This window comes from Stegastes partitus, unplaced genomic scaffold (assembly GCF_000690725.1).
Source record: "Stegastes partitus isolate 25-593 unplaced genomic scaffold, Stegastes_partitus-1.0.2 Scaffold666, whole genome shotgun sequence".
Classification (NCBI taxonomy): domain Eukaryota; kingdom Metazoa; phylum Chordata; class Actinopteri; family Pomacentridae; genus Stegastes; species Stegastes partitus.
The window spans coordinates 212,003-233,984 of NW_007578397.1; the positions used below are offsets into that span (position 1 = coordinate 212,003).

The window sequence follows — 21,982 nt, forward strand, 5'->3', positions numbered from 1 at the left end:
TTACGTTTATTGTGCATTTCTCCACGATACCTGACCACCTGAATCACATAACGGCAACTGTATTAGACATTATGATCACGCTACTATAAAAGAAGAGTTCAGACATGCCAGCTGGTTAAAAACTGCTTAAATCTATCAGTTATACTGACACCAGGAGAAATTATTTTATTAAAGAAACAAAAAGTAAAAAATATGAAGTTCACTTAGTTATTTTTGTTTTGGTTTTAGGATTAAGTGCATCAAAGAACAGATGCAGACCAATAGATTTTAATCCAAGTACATCATGGAAGAACTGAAATGATGGTCCATAGTGTGAATTAGCATCTTTGAGTTCCTTCTGGTTCTTGAGGACACCTTCAAGAGCCAAAAAGAAATCCAGTTGCCTTCTACTGACCACCACACAGTTCATCTTCAAGATGGTAAGAGTAATCATCACTGTTTTAGTCTCCACAAAAGAGAGCAGTTTTTTTTATGTGGCACTGTAGGTGTCATTTTATGTAACTGTAACATGTAATCTATAATCAAATAAGTTTTAATAAGGGAAAAAGAACATCTGTATCGCTACTAATGCTCACCTTGTCGGACATGAGAGTGGAGATGGAGCGTCCTATCTGGTGGTAGTCCATGCTGGTGGTTGGGGGTCCCAGCAGAACAAAGAGGAACCGGACCGGCACTGGCACTTCCAGGACGGACTCCAGCTCCACCGCCTCCTGCAGCCGCACAAACGCCATGGTGGGCTGCTCCAGGAAGTCCACGCTGCCTGGAAAACCACGAGACGCGAGGGTCAACGTGCAGAAACTACTACAGACAACCACAGACGAAGTGATTGTTGTGTGATTTAAGTAGCAGAAGTGCTTCAGTGTTTTAAAACATTAGCAACTCACCCACAAGGACCACTGTGGCCTCAGCATTTTCAGGGATCTTCTCCAGCAGCTTCAGCTCATGTTTGGACTTGGAGCGATGCATGCCAGGCCCCAGGCTCGGCTCCTTCTGCTGGGAACATCAAGCCACACGGGACACGGAAATCAGGATGATTTCTGAGAAAACCAGTGAAGGGGATTTATGTGAAACAGACCCAGATTTACCTGCACCTCGTTCTTCTCCATGTCGATGCGTGTGTCTGCATCCATCATAGAGTGAACGGCGCCCATGAGGGGGTCGGTCACCGACGGTTCCGGCTGGTGGTTGTGGTTGGCATTGTGGTGGTGTGAGATCAGACTGCCGAGGCTGGCTGCAGAGATGTTCCTGGGGAAATGGCTAGTGTGCTCCTTCTCATCACTCGGGTGACTATGGGAGGCAGGGAGAGGCAGAGAGAGGGTGAGGAGGAGGAGGAGAGGCAGTGCCCAAGCATGAAGCCATCTAAAAGCAGGCAGTTTGTAGCGGTGAGAGAAAAGAAGGTTTAACAGCCTCTACACATGAAACACCCACTGCTGATAATCACCAGTCAGGCAGCCAGATGTGGTGACTTTTAAGACCTCTTCATGGACTTACAAAAAAAAACAAAAAACAACTAATACTCATTGTTTGGATTATTTGTTTTCATTATAACTGAAATAACATGAAAATACGCTTCAGTTGCTGTAACATGTTTTTTCAAGAGGTAGTTTATTCCAATATCTGGATCATTTATTCACGACATTTCAGTTCCAGTCTTTGGAACAGCCGGAAAAACAACAAAAGTTCATGAAGTTAGTTATTTGAGTTAAACTTGACTAATATTTTGGAAAAACTATGTATATTTATGCAAATTTTCATTTTCGTTACGCACAGCAGTCATTTGGGCTTGTTGTTTCATGACAAATTATGACCTTAGTGTGAACATTTCTTGTGCACAGCTCAACCAAATGAGCCGTTTGTTTCATAGATATTTAGAAGCCTAAAGCTTTGTAACACCTACCATAAAGCTAAAATCTGGAACTGTCTTTCAGAAGATGGAGACAGGCCTCAACTCTGACAATGTTCAAATCCAAGCTGAAAACAGTTTTATTTAGTTGTGCTTATGATGGCTGAAAGTATTTTATCTGTACTCTTCTAATTAATGATTATATTTATGTTTTGATTGTATCTGCCTCTTTGCTTTTAATGTAATTAATAATTGTGTTTATGTTCTGTGGACTGATTTTATCTGTCCTCTTACAGTTTTGTGTGGAGCACTTTGAATTACCTTGGGTACAAATTGTTCTATACAAATAAACCTGTCTTGCCTAATATTCGCTTTGATAGATAAATGACACGAAAACTCTACAGTTGAGTTTTTGATGAGTAAAATTGGGGAAAAGAGAAGTTCTGCATTGACAATTTTAGCTGCAAAAACAGAACTTAACACATTTGGAAATGGAATCTCCGCCAGCTTGTTTGTAGCGGCCAGCCGCTGCCAGTCACCTGTGTTTCAGCAGCAGGGCTCTCAGGACATTGGCTCGGTCCTCAGCTTTGATCTGGTCAGAAATGATCATCTGCTCCACCACCTGGTGGGCGATGCCGGGCAGGGTCTTTTGGTCAAGATCCAGCAGCACCGCACCTGCAAACACACACACTCAGTCATTAATGAACTGTTTTGCTGGCATTTAGATAGAAAATACAACATAAAAACACTCAGATTCTCTCCTTTACCGTGGGAGATGGTCTTTCTCAGCTCCAGCAAACTGCGAAAAGACAGTGAGGCAACATGAGGTTTCCCCCAACGGTCCGTCTCTTCCTCTACGTCCTCCTCAAACTTGATCCAACGAGCTGTTTCCTTCCACTGCATCTCCTGGTTTTTATCCATCGTCAGCTCATTCAGCTCCACAAACACCTGGAAACACAATCCCGTGCAGGTGAGACACAGCTGTACCGTCCACACAAAATCAACATGCACATTCACCATGTGCCAAAACATTCAGTTGAGCAAAGCACTGACTGGTCAGTGGGTCCACTTCAAAGTTGATTTAGTGATTCAGTGGAGCATTTTACCTGGAAAACCAACTTGCATGTCAGAAAACAGAAACCATGCTTATCAGGATACCAAGCGAGTTATCCAAGTTCACTCAACACACAAAAGATGGATCTTATTATTGGTTTAATTTTTTTTTTTTGGGAAGTTTTACCAATAATAATCGGTAATAGTCTTCATATAGTTTTTATAAGCAGTAAATAATGACAACGGTTTATAACACTATACTGCAGTTAAAAGCAGATGTTGTGAAGGACATCTGTGGGCCACATAACTGAAGGCGTCAACCAATAATTGGATCCAATATTCAGCATTTTCCTCATTATCTGTATCATTTTTTTTTTAACCAATTCTGATTAAATTAAAACATTTAAAAAGGCCTAATTTAGCGTAGATCCAGCTTCTCACTATCTGTAGTCACACTGTGGTTCCAAACAATGTCCCGCCCACAGCACTGTCTGATTGGTTAAATGTTACAAGTAACAGCCAACCAGCATTGACAGACAAATGTTGAAAAGTTGTATTTCAACTGAGCATGTAAATAAAACCATTTCAACAGTTTTGTGCTGGAATTTGTATTATTGTAAATTTTGACAATAACATTTTTCAGCTTTCCTGCCAAGGTTTATCAGCTCCAAATATCTGCTATCGGTCACCTGGAATGATTAATAATTGGTACTGAAATTGTCATCAGTCAGCTCTTAATATAAATAAGACACACTATGGTAAACAGTTTAACAGTATGAAATGGCTTTACAGCTAACTTGAACATTAATAGCAACTTTAAAATATGTGCACAATTACAAGATAGTGTATGATAAATAGTTATTAATTATTAAACGTCTATAGACTTAATTATGTCATCATCCACTGACGTCTTAACAAAAGCTCCTGTAAACTCTCTTCAGCAACCTTCTCTCAGCATCCCGTGTCTGTTAAAAGGAGATTAATTCAACACCATGCTGGTCAGTCACAGTCCTGTGCGCAACGCTGACCAATAAAAAACAAGCCGAAAAATATCCCCTCAATCTGCCGTCTTGTGCTGCATGCCGGTGAAAATTCACGCTCACACGGGTCAAACCTGACGTCGGCCGGTCACCCAGCCTCACCTTCTGGTACCCAGCCATTTGACCGGAGTCCATGTCAAGCAGGAAACCTTCTGGCCGCGAGGCAGAGCGGTACAGAACCACTGGTAACGGCTGCAAACGGTGCAGGAGAGGACTCAAACACTGACACAAGCGACGGCGCCACAAAAGACGGGACCCTCACTTTCACACACATACCCACAGGTGACACACACCTGACAGAGACCTGTTGTGTGCTCGGTATGAGAATCTGTGTGCGTTAATAAAACATAGCTCCCCCCTCTCTCTGGAGCTCCCAGTGTCTGGTTACCTCAGCTCCTCTCTCCCTTCTTTTTCCCCTTTCTGTGTGTGAAAGGAAAGAACTCATTCATTCATTTTTAATCGTCTCCTTCCCTCCCTGTCCCATCAACAAAAGAGACAGAGCAGTGGTACATTTGAGAGGGAGAGAAGGGAAAACATTCCCTTGGATGTGCCACAATTTATTGTATTTGAGACATTTAAGCAAAATCTAAAGTAGGAAATAAAAACAACCAACTGGAATGAAAGTTAGAGGCACAGTCAGTCATTTTCTGACTATATTAATAACAGGTTCATCCATCGAAATAATTTTTAAGCTTTTGACATTTTCTCACCATTTACAACTATTCCAGAGGTAAAGAAATCATTACCAACATCAAGAATTATCAATAAGATAGTTTTTCTTGTAGATATATTAACAATCTTTTTAACAGGGAAGTGTTGACAGTTTCTGTTGCTGGGTATATAAGTAATAGTTAGGACAATCACTTAAATAATTCACAATTCTATTAACAGAAAAGTGACCAACTATTCTCTGTTTTATCCAATTGTAAATTAAATATATTTGGGGCTTTGAGACCCCATAAGGGCCCCATACTGACCAATTAAGACTTTTTTTTTTTTTATTATGTCCTCTGAGATTTTTTTTGTTTTTTCAATTTTCATTATAGATTAAGGATTAATCATGATTCAAGAATTTATGCGGTACAATGTTGTGTCATGTCATAAAAAAAGCCTTAAAAAAAATCTCACAACTTGTACTTCATCTTGAAAGCACCTAAATATAGGATAATTTTGATTAACATGTCATCATTTCATTCCTTTACTATTTCCCAAAACTGACACTTGCAGTTTTCTTTTCTGCTTTAATAACTTTTAAGCAGCTACTTGCGAAAATGTTTAACATCAACAAGGTAGTTAAAAAATTGCTTGGGCTGACTCTTGTTTACATTAAGACCTTAGATATTTACCAAAATGTGTGGATCCCAACAGTATTCTACCATCTCTAGTACGCGATTGACAAAGTGACTCCTGAAGAATTTACTAAAAAAAAGTTAGATTAATTGGTTAGCAAGGTACGTTGATCATAAAGTTTTTAGAGAGCTTTCAATAAAATGAAGGTGCCTCTTTTAAACTGCTAGGTCACCATGGTAACCGATGCTGCACAGCCAACCTGTTCCGGAGGAAGTTCTGTAACCATAATCAGTGATTGATTTCACTGTGATTTAGCCAAAAACTAAACTATCAAATCTCTCATTATGGAGCAGTTTCAGACCTAAATACACTTCTTAAGCATCTTGTTTACATATATTAAGTTTCAGAGCTCTAATGTGCAGCTGTTAGAAATTAGCAGCTGCATCGAGAGTCGCAAAATATTTGTATGAACTCATACGACTAACAAATCCTCTGTTGCCTGTAACAGTGCTTTTCTTCTTCATCACATCTCAATTCTAAAAACCCGTTCCTCTTAACTTAAGTAGGCAACACGAAATGTGTTCACTTTAATGGAGCATGCGCAAAGCCTGATGAACATCTGATAAACAAAGTTAATAACCACCATTCTGGTATCTCTGACTGGGAGGCAGCTAATGCAAAGAAAGCCTGGATATGTCAAACCTGCTTGGCAGTATAACCCTCTGTCCAGCTTCAGTGTGTGAGGAGACGGAGGAGAATTAAGTATCGTAATGTCTCACCTCATGTGGGGTTCGGTCCTGCTTACGACTGCGAGTGGTCGGCTCTTTGTGGTCTTTGCCAATGTGCACCACTTGTCCCTTGGTGCTCTTTCTGACCAGGTGTCTACGCATGCCAGGAACATCTTCAAAACGATGACCTGGAGGAGGAGAAAAGACAGTTTAGGGAAAAACTGAAACACTATATAACTCTAATCAAAAACTAAGAGTCTGCAGCAAACTTGTTTTACATGGAACAGAAGCTAAGTCACAGTTTGCACAGTTGTATTTTGTGAAGTGGCAGCCAAATCCTTGCACACATTGACCTTTCACCCTGAGTTCAAATCTCAGCCCACTTAGTCTCAAGCCTCTTTGGCCTTTTTGTTTCTATGCTCCCACAGCGGAGAGTAGAGTTACTCATGCTGGCAGCACACCAGGCATTGAAAACGATGTGGAGAAAGAAAGTGAATGGCACAGACACAACACTGAGTAGAAGTTGTTCTATCGGGTGTTCGACATCAATGGACCTCTGCTGATTCATTCACCTTGAACGCAGAAATGAAAGGAAGCAGAACTTCCCTCTAACACTGCTTCTCACAAAATGAGCCACACATCAACAAAATATATAATTTCCCAATATTAGAATGATACAAAAGCATGTCAGTGAACACAGAATGAGTGAAGTGCCTTACCGTTATCAGAGCTTGCAAATCCTATGTAAACAACAGTGATGCTTTGGAGCTTCTTCATCAAAGTTTCAAACTGTCCTTGCGAGGACAAAAAATATTTTTACCAAAAACTATGAAGAGATCATCCTCTGCTGCCTTGTTCCTTCCAGCTTCACTTCAACCACCATCACTTTTTATTGAGAGGCTCCATGATGTCTGACTGTAGTTTGGGGCAGAACCTCGGCGTAAAATGAGGCCTGACCGTGTGGATGATGAAGGAAGAGGAGGGTTTGTGGTGAGCGTCGGATTAGAGCTGGCACTGCCGCTCGACTACGTGACGCCCCTCGCTCCTCAGGTGGGAGTGTGCAACCTGTGCTGAAGATTTGACAAATCGGAAAAAGTTGCCATTTCGTGACCGGCGCCTGACCCCGCCGAGGCTGAAGCTATCAGAAAGCATCAGCCAGCAGAGGTGTTAATTGGCTCAGGTCGAACAAAAGGGGAGGGACAGTGATCTAATAATTCCTATTGTTGAGCGGCAGCCAGAGACACAGACACTTTCCCAGGATGATTTACGGTGGCGGGAAGCAGATAAAAGAAGACATTGAGAATAACTGCTGATGAACCTGTTTGTAGGCTCGACTTTTTGCCACTAAGCCCCATAATGACCAAATATCTGGACACTGGCGAGCCCACTCCTCCGTCCTCGGCCTCTTGATTTGGCCTTCAGTTCTACTTAATTCTTCCCCATGTTTCACTCCTCTAATGATTAAAGGTCGGACACTGAGGTCCAGGTTTCACAATTAGCCACCATGTTGGCTTGGGCCTGAATCCAGGGGCCTCAGCTGACAGCGGGAACGGCTAATTTAATAATGCAGGCCTGTCTGCCACACTCTCTGATAAGCTGCCGCTCTCTGCTGAGGGGTCGGCTCCCTGACGTAAATCACCTCGGCCCCGAACACAACCCCACGCTGGGCCGGGGGCCGGGAACGTCACAGGGCAGTGGGGCGCAGACTGAAATGAAGCCTGAGAAGGCCCCCGCCCTCGCACCAGAGCCTCTGGAGGAATCTGAGCGTGTGCAAAGCCAAGACTTCTTTACTGTTGCTGTCTAATAACACAACAACACTGACAAAATAATGAAGTCGTTTTAAACAGGAAGAGGAAATTATCAAATACCCAAAACACCATCAGTATGACGCACATGCTGGAGAAACTCTGGTGATGTTGAGGCAAACCACAACCACAGAAAATAACGATTTGAGTAATAATCAGTTAAGACAACAGCAAATGACAGAGTTCTAAAAAAATAAATAAATAAATAAACTCTCACAAATGAATACTGATTCATCAATCAACTCATGTTAAAACTGGAAAAGGCAATTCTTTAAGTAAACTGTGCTCTTTTAAATTTTAAGTGTTTGTGATGAAGATATCCTGGAGCCTGAGAGCAGTGCATCTGTTTCTACAAGTGTACCTAAGATCTCAATAAAATCTAAGCATGCAATAGTTACCTGCCACCGTATAAAGCTAACAGGGCAAACAGGGAGCAACATTAGCAGTCATTTGGAGGACAGTATTCACTCAGTTTTAGCTTTCTTGAAGGAAATATCTTCACTGATGAACATTATGTGGTGCTGAGCAGGCAGCACACTGTGGTTTTTGGGTGAAAACAATGCTGAAGTTGCAACTCAAAAACAATCAGTATTATGTAAAGCTGAGCAGAACTACAAAGTAGGGTAATAATTATGTGTGGGTTTACCAGTAAGAGCAGCCGTTTCTACATACAACTAGTGATGTGATGCATTAATTAACAAGCTGTACTCAAATCATTTCTTTGTTGTGAGCGCTAAAGTAAGTTTTAAAAAGAGACGGCAAATAAAAAACAGGTAGGAAAATTTTAAAACTGACAATACAGTTTACATAAGATTATTAGTAAAGGTGCTTGTTGTCACAAAACTTCACTTTAAAAGCCAGCATGAAGGGATATAATGGAATTTTAAGGGCCTTCTCAGGGGGCTCTGAGTAGCTTCAAGGGAGGGACAGTTAAGGGAATTGAAAAAATATTGTATCATTACATTATATTATTAAATAAAGACCAAATGGAATAAACATGTCTGATTATAGCAATGGTTCAAATATGCTGTAGTTTTTGGGGATTTGCAGTAGTTCCCACTTTTCCACAGTGACAAACTAATAAGTGGTTTATGACAACCTTTCTTGTATTTTTGTGGTGTCTGTAGTTATGTCCGACTGCGACATTAGGCCATGTTGTTGAGTGTCTATGCAGTCGATAACATAATCATGATCCCACCAGGCTTTTCACATCAGAGCTCCATATCTGCCGACTGACAGTTCATCTACTTACTCTTGATGCCGTCCAGGTCAGCGGAGGCCAGCGTCTGGGCTTCGCTCTCATCAGTGGGGATGCGCTGGTACTTGGCCTGCTCAGTTCCCGTCATGTTGCCCGTTCGCCGGCGCTCTTGCAGGTCGTAGCTGCGGCTGGCGGAGGAGACCCGGGCCAGCGGTGGGTGTTCAGGCGGAGCCGACTGGGCAGTGGGGCTGGCAGTCTCTGGTTTACTGGAGAGAAAAAGAAAGATGAGAATAAACTATAGCTCAGAAACTAGCAAGTGACAGAGGAACGGTTGTTTTCAGGAGTTTTTCAGAAGTTTCCAGCTTCCCCTCAAAAAAGGGAAGATCTGCACTTGATCCACGTACTCCAGCCTCCTGTCGCTGTTCTTACTGTAATACATGGATGCAAAGTGCAAGTCACACATTAAAATGTTCAGTCAGGACAAAATCTCCTAGACAGACATAATTAACTTACCGTCTTCACAAAGTCAATCCTCAACTGTTTTACAAACTCAGCTCAAATACCTTCCTTCTATAGAACAATGTTTCATACCTTGAACTGACTAAAAAACAACCGAAGATGTGTACGCAGCTTCATCCCAGCTCGGATTAAAACCTCCTCAGTAAATGTCATAGGCGGAGCCAGGGGCTGCTGAGGTGTGTTGGGTTGTATGTAGCGCGTGGTGATATATGGGTGCCTGAGCAGAGGATTACTCTGGTCCATCAGATCATGCCCAGCAGGCCCACTGCATGCCTGAGACATGGTAACGTACAGTGTGTACCCCGCTGTCCAATCAGACGTGAACCTGAGCATGTCGCCCAGTCAAAATGTCTCAACAACAACACGGCAAAAACATGCTTTGTGCAAACATCACAGCAGGTAAAACGTGATTGCAAAACCCAACAATTCTTTTCTTAAAGAGAAAGAAGCAGACTTGACTCACTCTGTGGAAGAAGCATCTTCGGTATCGGTTCCCACACCAGACTGCGGTATGATATCCAGCTCTCGGGCTGAGTGTGGGCTCTCTTTGCCACGTTTGGCCGCGTGATCTTCATCCGAAACAAAGAACTGCAGAAGGAACAGAGTGTGAGAGCACTGCTTACTGTTGGACAGAAAATAAACTCAGAAATCAGACCAGGAATGCCACATTGAAATAGTAGAGAAACAAAGCCTGAACAGGCTTGTGCACATAAATCCAAACAGTTTAGATATGACTGCATAATAATCTACACAATACGGGTTTGACAGAGATTGGTGTGCTCAAATTTAAGAATAATTTCACAACTGTTTTAGGGTTTACACATCCAAAAACATCATAGTTGTTAATATGCTAAAATACCACCTGATACATCCCAGGTACACATTATAGCACATTAAAAACTAAAATGGCACTCTGAGATCACAGTCCTCCACTAAAGCCAACGCAGTAAATGGTCCGAATCCAAACCAAAATTTAATGGATTCTTTCTCTGCCTATGCTTCACCTCTCCACAAAGTTCCATGAAAAAGTAATTTTGTGTAAACTTGCTGACAAATAGACGAACCAGCAGCACAGAGAAGATACCGATGAATAATCAACTGCATATTTAACAGGACAGCTGAAGGTTGTGTCCTCCCTGTAGCCACACACACTTAACTACTAAATATGTAAATAAATAAATCTGAGGGCGTGTTAATCTTCCATTTTTTATGTACAGGATGGGGGAAACGTTTCCATTTTTGGCTTGATCTGCTGCTATTTTCTTATTTTAATAGGCACAGTTATTTTAAAAATATTTAAATATTATTTATTGTACACAGGCAAGTTATTATCTCTGTTTTTTTTGTTCACCATTTGCACAATTATCTAATAAAACAAGAAAAAAATTAAAAACACTAATTTTATTGTGCATTTATTTCAGAATTATTGACTGTTTACCGTAACTTGAAGTAATATATATATATAGATAAATAATATCATAAAAGTCAAGCTATTTTACAGAAATATATGTTTTTAAGACTAAGAAAGACTTTAAAAATCTCATTAGATAAAATGTCTTTATCTAAACAACTGAACCTCCAAGTCCTAAACAGTGAACTGACATAGTGAAGGACACGTGTGACATTTCTGCAATCATTTTGCTGTCATCGTGCTTATAGATGGTACACCAAGAGCTGTACACTCCAATGGTTTGCACACTTTGTTGTTTTCATCTTGTTTTGTGAAATACAACTATAAAGTATCAAAAACAGAACAGACAGTAAAACAAATGCTAAAAACAAGTATCAAAATCCTGTAAAAATATAACAGTAAATACTATTCAGTGCCATTCTGCTCAGGTCAAATCTGGTCTTGTTTTGTTAAGTATCATAACAACAACAACAACCAAACATGAAACCCACTGATGAATGATTAAGACTATGCTGAAATATTCATAAAGGAAAATATGGTAATGCTTCGACAGCGAGTGATCAGGTTGGGCAGCAGAGCATGGCCATTTGTAGCGCAGCACATTAGTGAGCGCTCATTCACCTGCATTATAATGCAAATGACATTAACAGCCGCTTTGACCCCATTTAAACATGCATTAACTGGTTTTCTCATTTTATCTGGACACTGTAAGAATCTATACGACCAAGGTATTAAAGCAGGCAAGACGGACCAACATTACAGAACGTGTTTTTTCATCCTTTGGTGTGAATAATCATAAAGTAACTGATATATGGACTAAAATGTGCTTCAGGTAGTTCATAAACAGCGTTATTATGGTTAAAGAGGTCGGTAGACTAAATTTTGAGCAAGAGCAGATCAAATAATAAAGCCGATGGAGGTAAGAATGATTTACATTTATAGTGCAGATTTGAAATATTTCACCCCAGAGGTGTTTCTCAAAAGATTTGCGTTTTAGAAAACAATTGTTTTTTTTAAGCAAAATTGCCCAAAATATGATGTTTTTGGTTTCTGAAATTTAGAAGACTGTTCATTAATTTATGCTAAATTACAGTAAACTTGATATTTGGGGGTTTTATCCTGATAATCAGGCAAAAAATAAATTCTACAAATCTCAGCTGAAACCAGTGTATGAAGTCAAATGAGATACCTCCACATCCGATTTGACTTTCTCTGGTTCAGACGCGGCAGAAGATGGCTCAGTCCCCTCTTCCTCCTCATCCTCTTCATCCTCTCCCTCCTCTATGGCGCCGCTGCTGGAAGCATGGCTGCTTTTGTGATCTTTGTCCTTCTTCCTTTTCTTGCTGCTCTTCTTCCTGCGTCCCTCCGAGGGCAGTTTGGACAGAGGCCGGTGGATGTGGTGGGAGGAGTGACGGTGGTCTGCGGAGAAGATATAGCAGAAATGGAATATAAGCGTGAACCAACGGCACATTAGATGTAGATTATTGTAGCTGGATGCTGCTCTCAGTGCTCACATTCAATGTCCTCCTCATGGTAGGTGTGGTGCTGCTCTTCAGGTACGACAGCGGCCGGGCTGAGGATCTGCTGGAAACGCTGGACACCCAAGGCTTTGTTCAGGTCCCCATCATCCTCCTCTTCTGGGCGCGGAGTCCCATGTAGTGAAGAAGCAGGAGCCTCTGGCTGCAAAAAAACAAACAAGTACAAATAAGTAAAGAAGACACTATGAAACTAAAATAGCAAGAGTAAATGTAAACTAATACATAATAAATCGAAAAACTCAAGATCAGTAAAACAGCAAGTCTCATTAAGGGCTCTTCTTTTACATTTGACTTGATAAAAAAAGGTAATAAATAAATCATTTATTGGGAAAATGGTACTGTGAAGTAAAAACAGACTTTGGGAAAAGCAATAAATTTAAGTAGCATGTAACATGTAAAGAAGCATGACGAAAAAATATCTTAATGAGGTGAAAAAACACATCTGACCAATTAAAGTGCCAGTCCAAATAAGTAGTGGAGAAGTCATACTGTTGCTGTGTTTCAATTCAGTACTAACTGTCTGAAATATATCCTCCATTCAAAAGAAATTTACAACTTTCCAACACAAATGTCAATTTAAGTTCAGCGAAGAGAACCTAGAACACTGTAAAATGTTTTTATCCAGACAATTAATAGTTATTATTTGTGTTCTGATATGTTTTCTCAACATTTCCATTTTCCAGCAGTCACAAGCTTCTACTTTTACTTCATGCATTTCATTATGTAGGCCATCTTCAGCACACTCAAAAATTAACGTTTTTTAAAATATGCATACTGACTAGTTTGAGAACCAATTTTGTAATTTTAAATCTTAAAATGAGCATGTGCCTTAAACCAACACTAGATGGAGGTCTGGTCCTGTGAACACATCCCAGTCAGGATACTATCTGTTTATCTGTATCACGCATTCTTCAATGGGAGCTTTAAATTGGAAACAATAGTCATATGCTTTGATCAGTTACACTTTTTCCACGCTGTGCTGTGACAGGGATCACGTGGGTGATAGAGGATCTGTTTTCTGGCAGCGTGATGCAGGAACCCTGCTGAGCTCCGCTCTGCCGGTGGGATATTGTGATAAGGATGGACTGCAGTGATACAGCGAGAGGCTCTACTCTGGTAAACGGGATTGGGGCGCTGACAGCTCACAGCAGAGTGAACGTTGCCGTGGATACTGCACAGGTGCGCTCAGATCCTGCAGTGAACGTGACAAAACTCAGGGGCCACAAGTCATCTGATGCTCCGTCAAACGGTTCTCATGACGCCCAACATGTCAGTCATATATTCAATTTTCCACTGTGCTGCAGGGAGCAACAGAAAGCATGTGATAATACACGACTTCTCATCTCCCACCTGTAGCTGCTTCCAATTTGTGTGTCACATTCACACCTTTTTTAGTTTATGCTCAGCAGGATGCTGGAAAAAAACATAAATTAACTCAATGTATTCAAAACAAGCACAGTATAGTTTTGAGGTCCTATTTCAGAAGTAAATATTGTACTTTTTAATAACACAAGGAGAAATTTGTGGTTTTTCCAACCTCATATTCACCTCTCGATTCCTTAGAAACCACTAAATTAAACTACTTAAATGTGTCTAAAGTAGCTAAAGCTAGTGCACGCTCAATACTAAATACTAAACCACTTTGAAGCCAGAGCAAATCCTGGGTGGTTTATTTTCTCCTGTCACATTTTTGCACAATAATGGTTATAAGTAGGGAGAAATTAAAATTAAAAAGGTGTTACCAATACTAGAAAAAAAAAAAAACAGTGACTCTACATTCTTTGGAAATATTATGACCAAGATATTTAATTAGTTTCCATACCTGTCTCCTATCTGCTGAGTAAACAGCCTGCAGTTCAGCTGAAATGTCCCCAAATTGTTGTCATGAGATTTTACAGAATCTAGTTAGAGTAAATAGTTTATTTTTCCACAATTTTTTGAATGATTCACATTGAATACCCTGATTTGAATGAAATATCATCATTTCAAGTTTAGATTTGGTTGAATGTCTCGACAGATTCGCACACCATACATGATCAGGTGAAGGACGGTTGGAAAAAGGAATCATTTTTCCAACATTTTCCTATTTTCTGACTCGATTAAATGGTGTATCTTGGATATATCTTTTTGAAAGTAGCATGCCTTTTAACCCTGGCAGTGGGTTTTGTGGTTTACAAGATTAAAGCACATTTTGCTCATAATATTTCTGTACGTTCAATTGAAAATTTAAATGCAGAACTTATACACAGTAATTTCATATTGTGGTATATTTGCCTAAAGAAAAAGCAGAAATAGAATAATACAAATTCAAATGAACTTTTGTTTTTAAAATAAACTAATCACACAAAGAACAAGAACTGACAGCGACTTAGGAACCTGCTGCAAACCAGATTTGCTAGTTTCCACCATATGTTTAATGGCTTTTCATCAGCACCTGCGTAATGTACAAAGGTCTCTTTGACACATTACGCTCATCAAGTGAATCAAGACAGGAGAACACGAGCAGGAAACTCCAGAGTTCATCCTGGATTCACAATGGCTCAACAGATGTTCATAAACGGAGGCATGTGCAAGACGGTGTGAAAAAGTGATTCCCATGGCTCATATAACCGTTCAGTGTTTTACTGTGACTTGCTTTTACATGTCACACAAAGGTGGCAGAAGCAGAGAGTCCTGCGCTGAACTCTGGACCAGCAGAGATTTGTAAGTAAAAGGCACAGATTCAATATTGACCCAACGGTCTGTTCCACATATAGCTTTATGTTTCTGACAAGAGGCTCAAAAAGAGGAGGGAATAAACTCTACGTTTAACGCAATGACCTCCAGTACGAATAATAAAACACTGGAAACAAGAATGCCGACATGGTAAATACAGTTCTATTTGACTATAAATGCCGAGGTAATAGTTAAAATAGTACTTTAACATTTTTGCAACAAACATTTCAAAAATTGAAAAAAGGTTATTCTGTATTCAGTCTATGTAGGAATCACTGCCTTAACAGTTCAATATTTAATTAGAAGACTAATCCAAAAACGTGGAGTACACACACTGCATCCAGATAGCTGAAAACCACAATGTGCTGCTACACGATCCGGCAGCTTATTTTTACAGAGCCCTCATTCATATCATGGTTTCACAGTGAATCCCCAGAGGTGGGAGAGATGTGTGAGGGATTCTCAAAGAGGTGAGAGAATTTTCCCCAACCAATACCATGTACGAAAACAAGACAAGCGGAGCCAAGAAGAAAAAGAAAGAAAAACACCAAAAAACTGACCAGACAGTAAAGAAAACTCCGACTTAGATCAACATTTTGTGCAGTTTTAGCGACTTACCTCGCTCATGGCAACGTAAGCTTTAATCGAAAGCACAGTTTTTGGTGACGGTAAGCGCCGGCGGCCTCCACCATGACAACACTGGAGCTCCGACCCTCAACGCCTCTGTTAAGACCTGCAGGTAGGAGATATCCCTCTCTCCCCCTGCTTATCAAAGCCGCGTGATGCCATAATCAGAACTCTATCGGGCCAACCTGCCACCTTCGCCAGTCTGCCTATTGTGCCAAGGCAGAATAAACAAGACTCTCATTTTCCCTTTGAGGACAAACGCTGCCTCAAAGGACAAGCCGTGTTTGAACAGCCAGGAACAAAACCTGACATTGACATTCATCTCCACATTTTAACTTTGCCACATGAAGCCTAAATATTGACCTAGGTGCTATTAATCAATGTGCTCTGAAGGGCAATGTAAATGCATAGGAACTAAACACCTTACACTTCTCTAAAGACGCATTTTTAAAGGATAATGTTGACAAAGGACGTGTTAGGCGAATAAAATGTGATTAAAATGTTGACTGATGACTAAAATACATATTTGAAGTTGAGAACAAAAACATTAAAATGCAAAAAAAGAGTCATAAATCAAATAAAACAGTTGTGCTTGGAAGTTTTTTTTAAACAAGATTTCAAGATCTTTTCTCAGAAAATATCAGTCTTCTGACTTAAATGCATTAGTAGAAGCACATTGATAGATTTGAATCCGAGCACTGTCTTTAATAATCTGATCACAGTGGTGCTAATCGTATTATAGCGATCATTAATCTTCCAATCACACAGCACAAGCATAATTTATATTCACTTATGACAATGTGTAGTCCAGGAAGATCTAATATACTTTCCCAATAAATCCAAACAATGAAAAAACAATTTATGTCTGGGTATTTGAAATTTCCATCCCTATGACCTGCATTAGGCTGAAAAAATATTACTGGACACAATAAATTCTGCTGGAAACTGGAAAACAAAAGTGATTTTTCTTGTTAGAAGAACTACCAGTGAACATGAATAAATAAGGCTGTATTTGAGTTTTGCTCATTTTTGGCAGGCTAACATGATTATACCTACAGTTTTAACTAGATTGTTTACTATGATGATCGTCTTTCTTTAGCCTTTTAGAATGTGAACGTGATCAACATCATGAAACACAGCACAACTTAGGCTGTAGGGGCCAGTCTTAGTTTTGCATGTTACTGATCATAAATCAAACCTAGATTTGAATTTGACCTGATGATGGCACTACAGGAAAAGTAAGGGCTCCTCAAAGTGATGACAAATCGTCCCAGAGAGGACATAAATATCTGTATTAAATTTCATGTCCAGACATCCAATAGTTGCCGAGATATTTCAGTTTGGATTAAAGTGGTCGACTGCTAACACGGCTGACAACCATATTTAACACACTTGCGCTTTAAATACGAACATAAATGGCTCAAACTAAGTAGCAGGAATATTATCAGATTACAGAAAAAGCTAACAGAATATTGTAATGTTCTTGCCTTTTAGTTTAAGTGAGTTAATCAGAGTTAATCTTGTGAAGCAACACAGTCAGGCTTTAAGAAGTAATGTGCATGTTCGTGTTGTATAATGAAGTGGCCACTGGACAGTGTGTGGAGGCTGCAGGAGATTATCTGTGTCGTGAGGTAGTCTCAAATCCCACACAGTCAGCACTTGGAGGGGAAAGACGGGATAGGGCGCGGATGTTTGAGAGATCTCGCCGTACCGTGTGGCTGCATATCTTAACACGACTCTGCAGGGAAATCCCGGGTCTGCAGGGTTTCTGATTATTCTATGAAAACACAGGAGTTGTAACCCAGTTTACAGCTCAGCCAGCAGAGAAACTTGTATTATGCAATCACTGATTTCAGAACCTTGCTATTGCATAATTAACTAAAAGGCATGGGAAAATCAAATAAAATATCCTCATGAGATTTTTTTGTTTCCTGTATGGAAACACTCTAATGAGAGGGGGTGGCTTTTATCAGCAGTCCCTTTTTGTCATTTCACAGTATGGGGTAGCCTGAGATAGTGTTTTTACTCTTCAGTTTTTTCCAAGTTGAAGATGTTCAGCTGAGAAGCCGAGAAGTGTTGTGCAGCAGCTGCCAGATGCATGTCACAGGAAGAGCAAGGTTACGATAATAAAAAGTGACGGGGGAGGTGGTGTGACCCAGTCATTACTAAACCTGACAACGGGCGGGTGGGATGGCTCATTTCCTGACAAACGGTCCCACTGACAGTCAGTGACACATCTTCATTGCAAGGTCAAAGTTCACTATTGCAGTATACAGACAGGGAGATGATGACTAAACAGACTGGGTGCGTTTTACAAGTTAGACTAGTGGTTTCCAACCTGGTGGGGCGAGACTCCCCAGAGGAGTCACAGAGGGGACAAAGCTGAATCAAAAGTATACAGCGAAATAGCCGGAAGTGAATGAAATTCAATAAGAAAGAAACTACTCAAACTGAACGGCTCATGACTGCAAGACATTTACACAGCAACCAGAGGTCATCCATGCAGTTTAAAGCTTATTTATCAAAGCTTAATTTAGCATGAAGTTTGGAAACTGGGAGGAAGGCTATCCTGTCCTGAAGCAACAAAACCCTCCTACCAGCACTGCTAAAGCTCAATAATGAGCCTGTAACATGTTTTTAGTTCAATCAGTACATCTATTCTGTTCTACTCCAAACTAACTTTATTATTTACTAAACAGATATGACTGTAATATTTAGAAAGCAAATAAATACAGTTTTGCAAAATGACAAACTATCGCTTCAAAGAAATTGTTTGACAGTTCTTGGTCAGGCGTAGTGACTTGTTTGACTTGACGTGAAGTTGCAAGCAAAAATAAAAGAGTCTGGAATAGAACCTCTGTAAAACGCCAACCGGATGTTTTTCCATTTAAATAATCTAAATATAGGATACTAATCAGTAGACTTCAGAAGTATGGTAGGTGGATTTTCTTTAAACAGAGCCAGGTTTGCTGCTCTGCTCGTTTCCTGTCTTTATGCTAAGCTAACTGGCTGCTCACTCCGATATTTATTTATATAGACATGAGAGTATCGATGTTCGAATCCAAATCTGGGCAAGAAAGCGAAAAGGCAAATTTCCTAAAATAGCCAATGTTTCCGATACTCTGGAGCCAAAAAGTTGGGAATCACTGGCTCAAACAGCTGACAGATGCAGCAGATGTTTGCATTGCAAAAGTTCCCTGAAGCAAGACACTGAATCTGTTGATTGAGTTCTGCAACACTGACATGACATTTTCCTGCACGGGAAGAGGCGGAAAACAGAACTCTGCCGCGATAAATAAATCACATCACTGGCTTGAACACAATCACTGTTATCATCTGTCAAACTTTCTATGACTATTCAAAAGCAAAAAGTTATCAGCGTTCTCCTGTGAAGAAACCTTTCGTCGTCCACCTGCTGACATTAGAAAGGTGACTATCTGGAACTAGCGAGGCATTAAGATAACATTAGGAAGTAATTATTACCTCGGATTTCAAATGCGTAAGAAAAAAAGAGAAGTCATTGAGTTGTTGACGAAGTAAAAGTGTATCTCGAAAGTGCAAGGACAAGACTGAACATTAACCAGCTGCAGAGATCGTGTTGAGGTTACATTTACCTGAAAAGCCAAAGTCAAGCTGCAACATACGTGTGGAAAAACTCTATGTGTCGAAAACGTATAATGACTGACAGGGAGAGATAAGAACACGACTAAATATTACACACAGACAGAGAATAACCCACGTTTGGACCCACGTGTTACTGTGAGTCCTCTGTGCTCGAAGAGAACAAACTCACCTTAAACGAATACAGGTAGTCCATCAAATTGCCAGCTGGTGTGTTGCTGCGGCTTAAAAATACCGAGATAGCTCTATTTGTTTTTCCACTGTTAAACGTAAAAGCTAGAAGCACCGGCCACCTTTATGGAAGACAACCTGTTTCCCATTTCAGTTAGCCTCTGTCACATGACCAGGGCAGCTCTTCGTCGTAGGAAGAAGACATTACTCAAACGCTAGTTTCACAATGTTAGCCCTTAAAATCCAAACAGTGAACTCTCCCTGACCACACACGCACAAATACACACATTGTTAAGGAGATAATAATTAACTTAGCAGATTCGGAGCCAACAAACCAGCCAATAACTGCTGAGGCACTGTCATAGCGCAAACACCTTTATCTTCGGTGAGCTTCTTGAACACCAGACAACCTACTAGGAAGTTTTACGATCGCAAAGTCACATTCTGCTCCAAAGCCTCAGTAAGTTTTATGGCAGACGACTGTCTTAGTAAGTACAAACAGCAATAAAAACACGCTGATTGCCAACAGTAAAAATCTTCACCCAGAAAATTAGAGTTCAAGGAGGCCAAAGTTACAAAAAAGGCCACATCTCTTTGGATGATGGGTCTGGTGATTTTTACAGTAGCAACACAATTTTTATCTTATCTAAACAAAATGTTTTGTGCAAAGACTACAACTAAAGATGCCGGATTGGAAACATCTGTTGCTGTAGCTGTAGGTTAATTCATATGTTAAATTAAAGGCTGACTCTGTGATTTTGGACACAGATGATTGATATTCAGCTTGTCAGTATATTTAGACAGCACGTGGTAGATTTACGGTCCCTCGCCTTCCAACTCCCAGCCGTGTGCATGACCATGAACGTGCACGGGTCACTTTACAGAGCCGGGGCTGTGTACAAACCACGGACAGTTTTTCCACACAAACCCATGACATGATAATTAGGATTCAAGAGTTTTATTTGCCCTTCCAGTACCAGCAGGGAAACGCAAAAAAAAAAAAAAAAAACATGGCATGAAAACAGGGAAAAACGTTAGAAAAATAAGGAGTAAAGAGCTTGTGACGCAAAAGCACAGTGCAATCGTGCTTTCATTTAACATAGAAATACATTGGATTAGAACTGCATACTTAACCTTTAACAGCATTTTACACTTGTTCATTTTATGTGTCATAAAATAGGTCAAGATTACTTTCGCTTTGCTTTATCACGAGGAAATAATTTAATGATCTTGATTGCCACAACTGGATGGAGGAGTAATTTTCATTTACACATTACAGTTCATTATGCCTGATCTTACTTGTTGCTTTCTCTTTTGTTTCAGTGGTTATTGTTGAGATGCTCCCTCTTGTGTCAGTTCTTTCTGCTGACTTGTTAAATGACATGCTATGAGTCTGATTGTTTAAAGATGAAATATGAAGACGTTAAAGAAAAGTAAATTGGCAAAACAACACAAATCAAAGGTGGAGTATGTGACACTAATACAATACTAGCTGTCTGTTTAGTGTGTGTACTGATTTTAAAAAAAAAACCCAAATAATAGCATTTGTACATAACCCTGGCATTGCAAACGAGAAACAAACAAAAATGCTCGGACTGATCCCCACGTGTTAATCCAGCGAGTCCCTTAGCATGTTCGTCATCATGCACACAGTCCGTCTAGTCTTTCTGCATCTTTCATGGATCGCTGGTTAAATGTCAAGGATCCACTTACATCTCCTAAATACTTTGCATTCTCTGCCCTAACTGGTGGGATTCGATTTCAAACAGCACTTCAGTTGTTTATGTCTGGCGAGGAACTCCCCCTCTCTGGGTTTCATACAGGTAGACGCAGCGGTTGTCAGCGTGCTCACACAGTTGTGCAACATTTGAGAGGAAGCAGCTGACAGAATGCTGACAAAAATGCAAAGCTAAGGGAAAGTGGGCACTTCCTAGATTGGTGCTGCGGTGAAAAGAACATAACAGTCTTGGAGCCGATAAATAAACACCATGAGGAAATGTTTGAACAAGAATATCTACTCTGTCAGAAATCCAGAAAACAAAAAAAACTCATCATTAATTAGTCAGTAGTGACCTCTGACGTGTTAGCGAGTGGAAAACCTCTTATTTACGCCCACTGTGCTAAACATCACTATTTCCTTCCACCTACACATAAACTATCAGACATATGAGTTGCCATTCTGGGAAACAGGTAATCCTTAAGTAAAAGAACACAAGAGCTGGGGGGCAAGACACACTCGCTGTAGTTCCTAGAATGCAACCAAACATAATACCATTAACTGGTAAACTCTAGCAATATGAGCTAATTCATCGTGGACTTTCCCTTTAGGCTTGTGATATTCCCTGCTGCACTGTCTTAATCATAAGATGAGCCCGTTGAGAACCTCTAGAGTTGAAGAATGCTGCTTTTTTTGGCTGCTCGCG

At 40.3% G+C, this 21,982-nt stretch overlaps 1 protein-coding gene across 5 annotated transcripts in view; it reads right to left on the minus strand.

Annotated features, from left to right (window-relative positions):
- The window catches only part of slc4a2b (solute carrier family 4 member 2b), a 49,979-nt gene that overhangs the window by 9,103 nt on the left and 18,894 nt on the right, over positions 1-21,982 (minus strand). For 3 of the 5 annotated variants that reach the window (XM_008290311.1, XM_008290312.1, XM_008290310.1), the window contains 11 exons: positions 12,402-12,567; positions 12,077-12,306; positions 9,940-10,064; positions 9,012-9,223; positions 6,006-6,142; positions 4,039-4,128; positions 2,611-2,791; positions 2,383-2,518; positions 1,086-1,287; positions 885-993; positions 576-760 (listed from right to left, as the gene is read on the minus strand). In XM_008290311.1, coding sequence (XP_008288533.1) covers positions 576-760; positions 885-993; positions 1,086-1,287; positions 2,383-2,518; positions 2,611-2,791; positions 4,039-4,128; positions 6,006-6,142; positions 9,012-9,223; positions 9,940-10,064; positions 12,077-12,306; positions 12,402-12,567 — 1,773 coding nt within the window. The remainder of the gene's footprint in view (positions 1-575; positions 761-884; positions 994-1,085; positions 1,288-2,382; positions 2,519-2,610; positions 2,792-4,038; positions 4,129-6,005; positions 6,143-9,011; positions 9,224-9,939; positions 10,065-12,076; positions 12,307-12,401; positions 12,568-21,982) is intronic. The other 2 variants (XM_008290314.1, XM_008290313.1) reach the window with 2 other exon arrangements.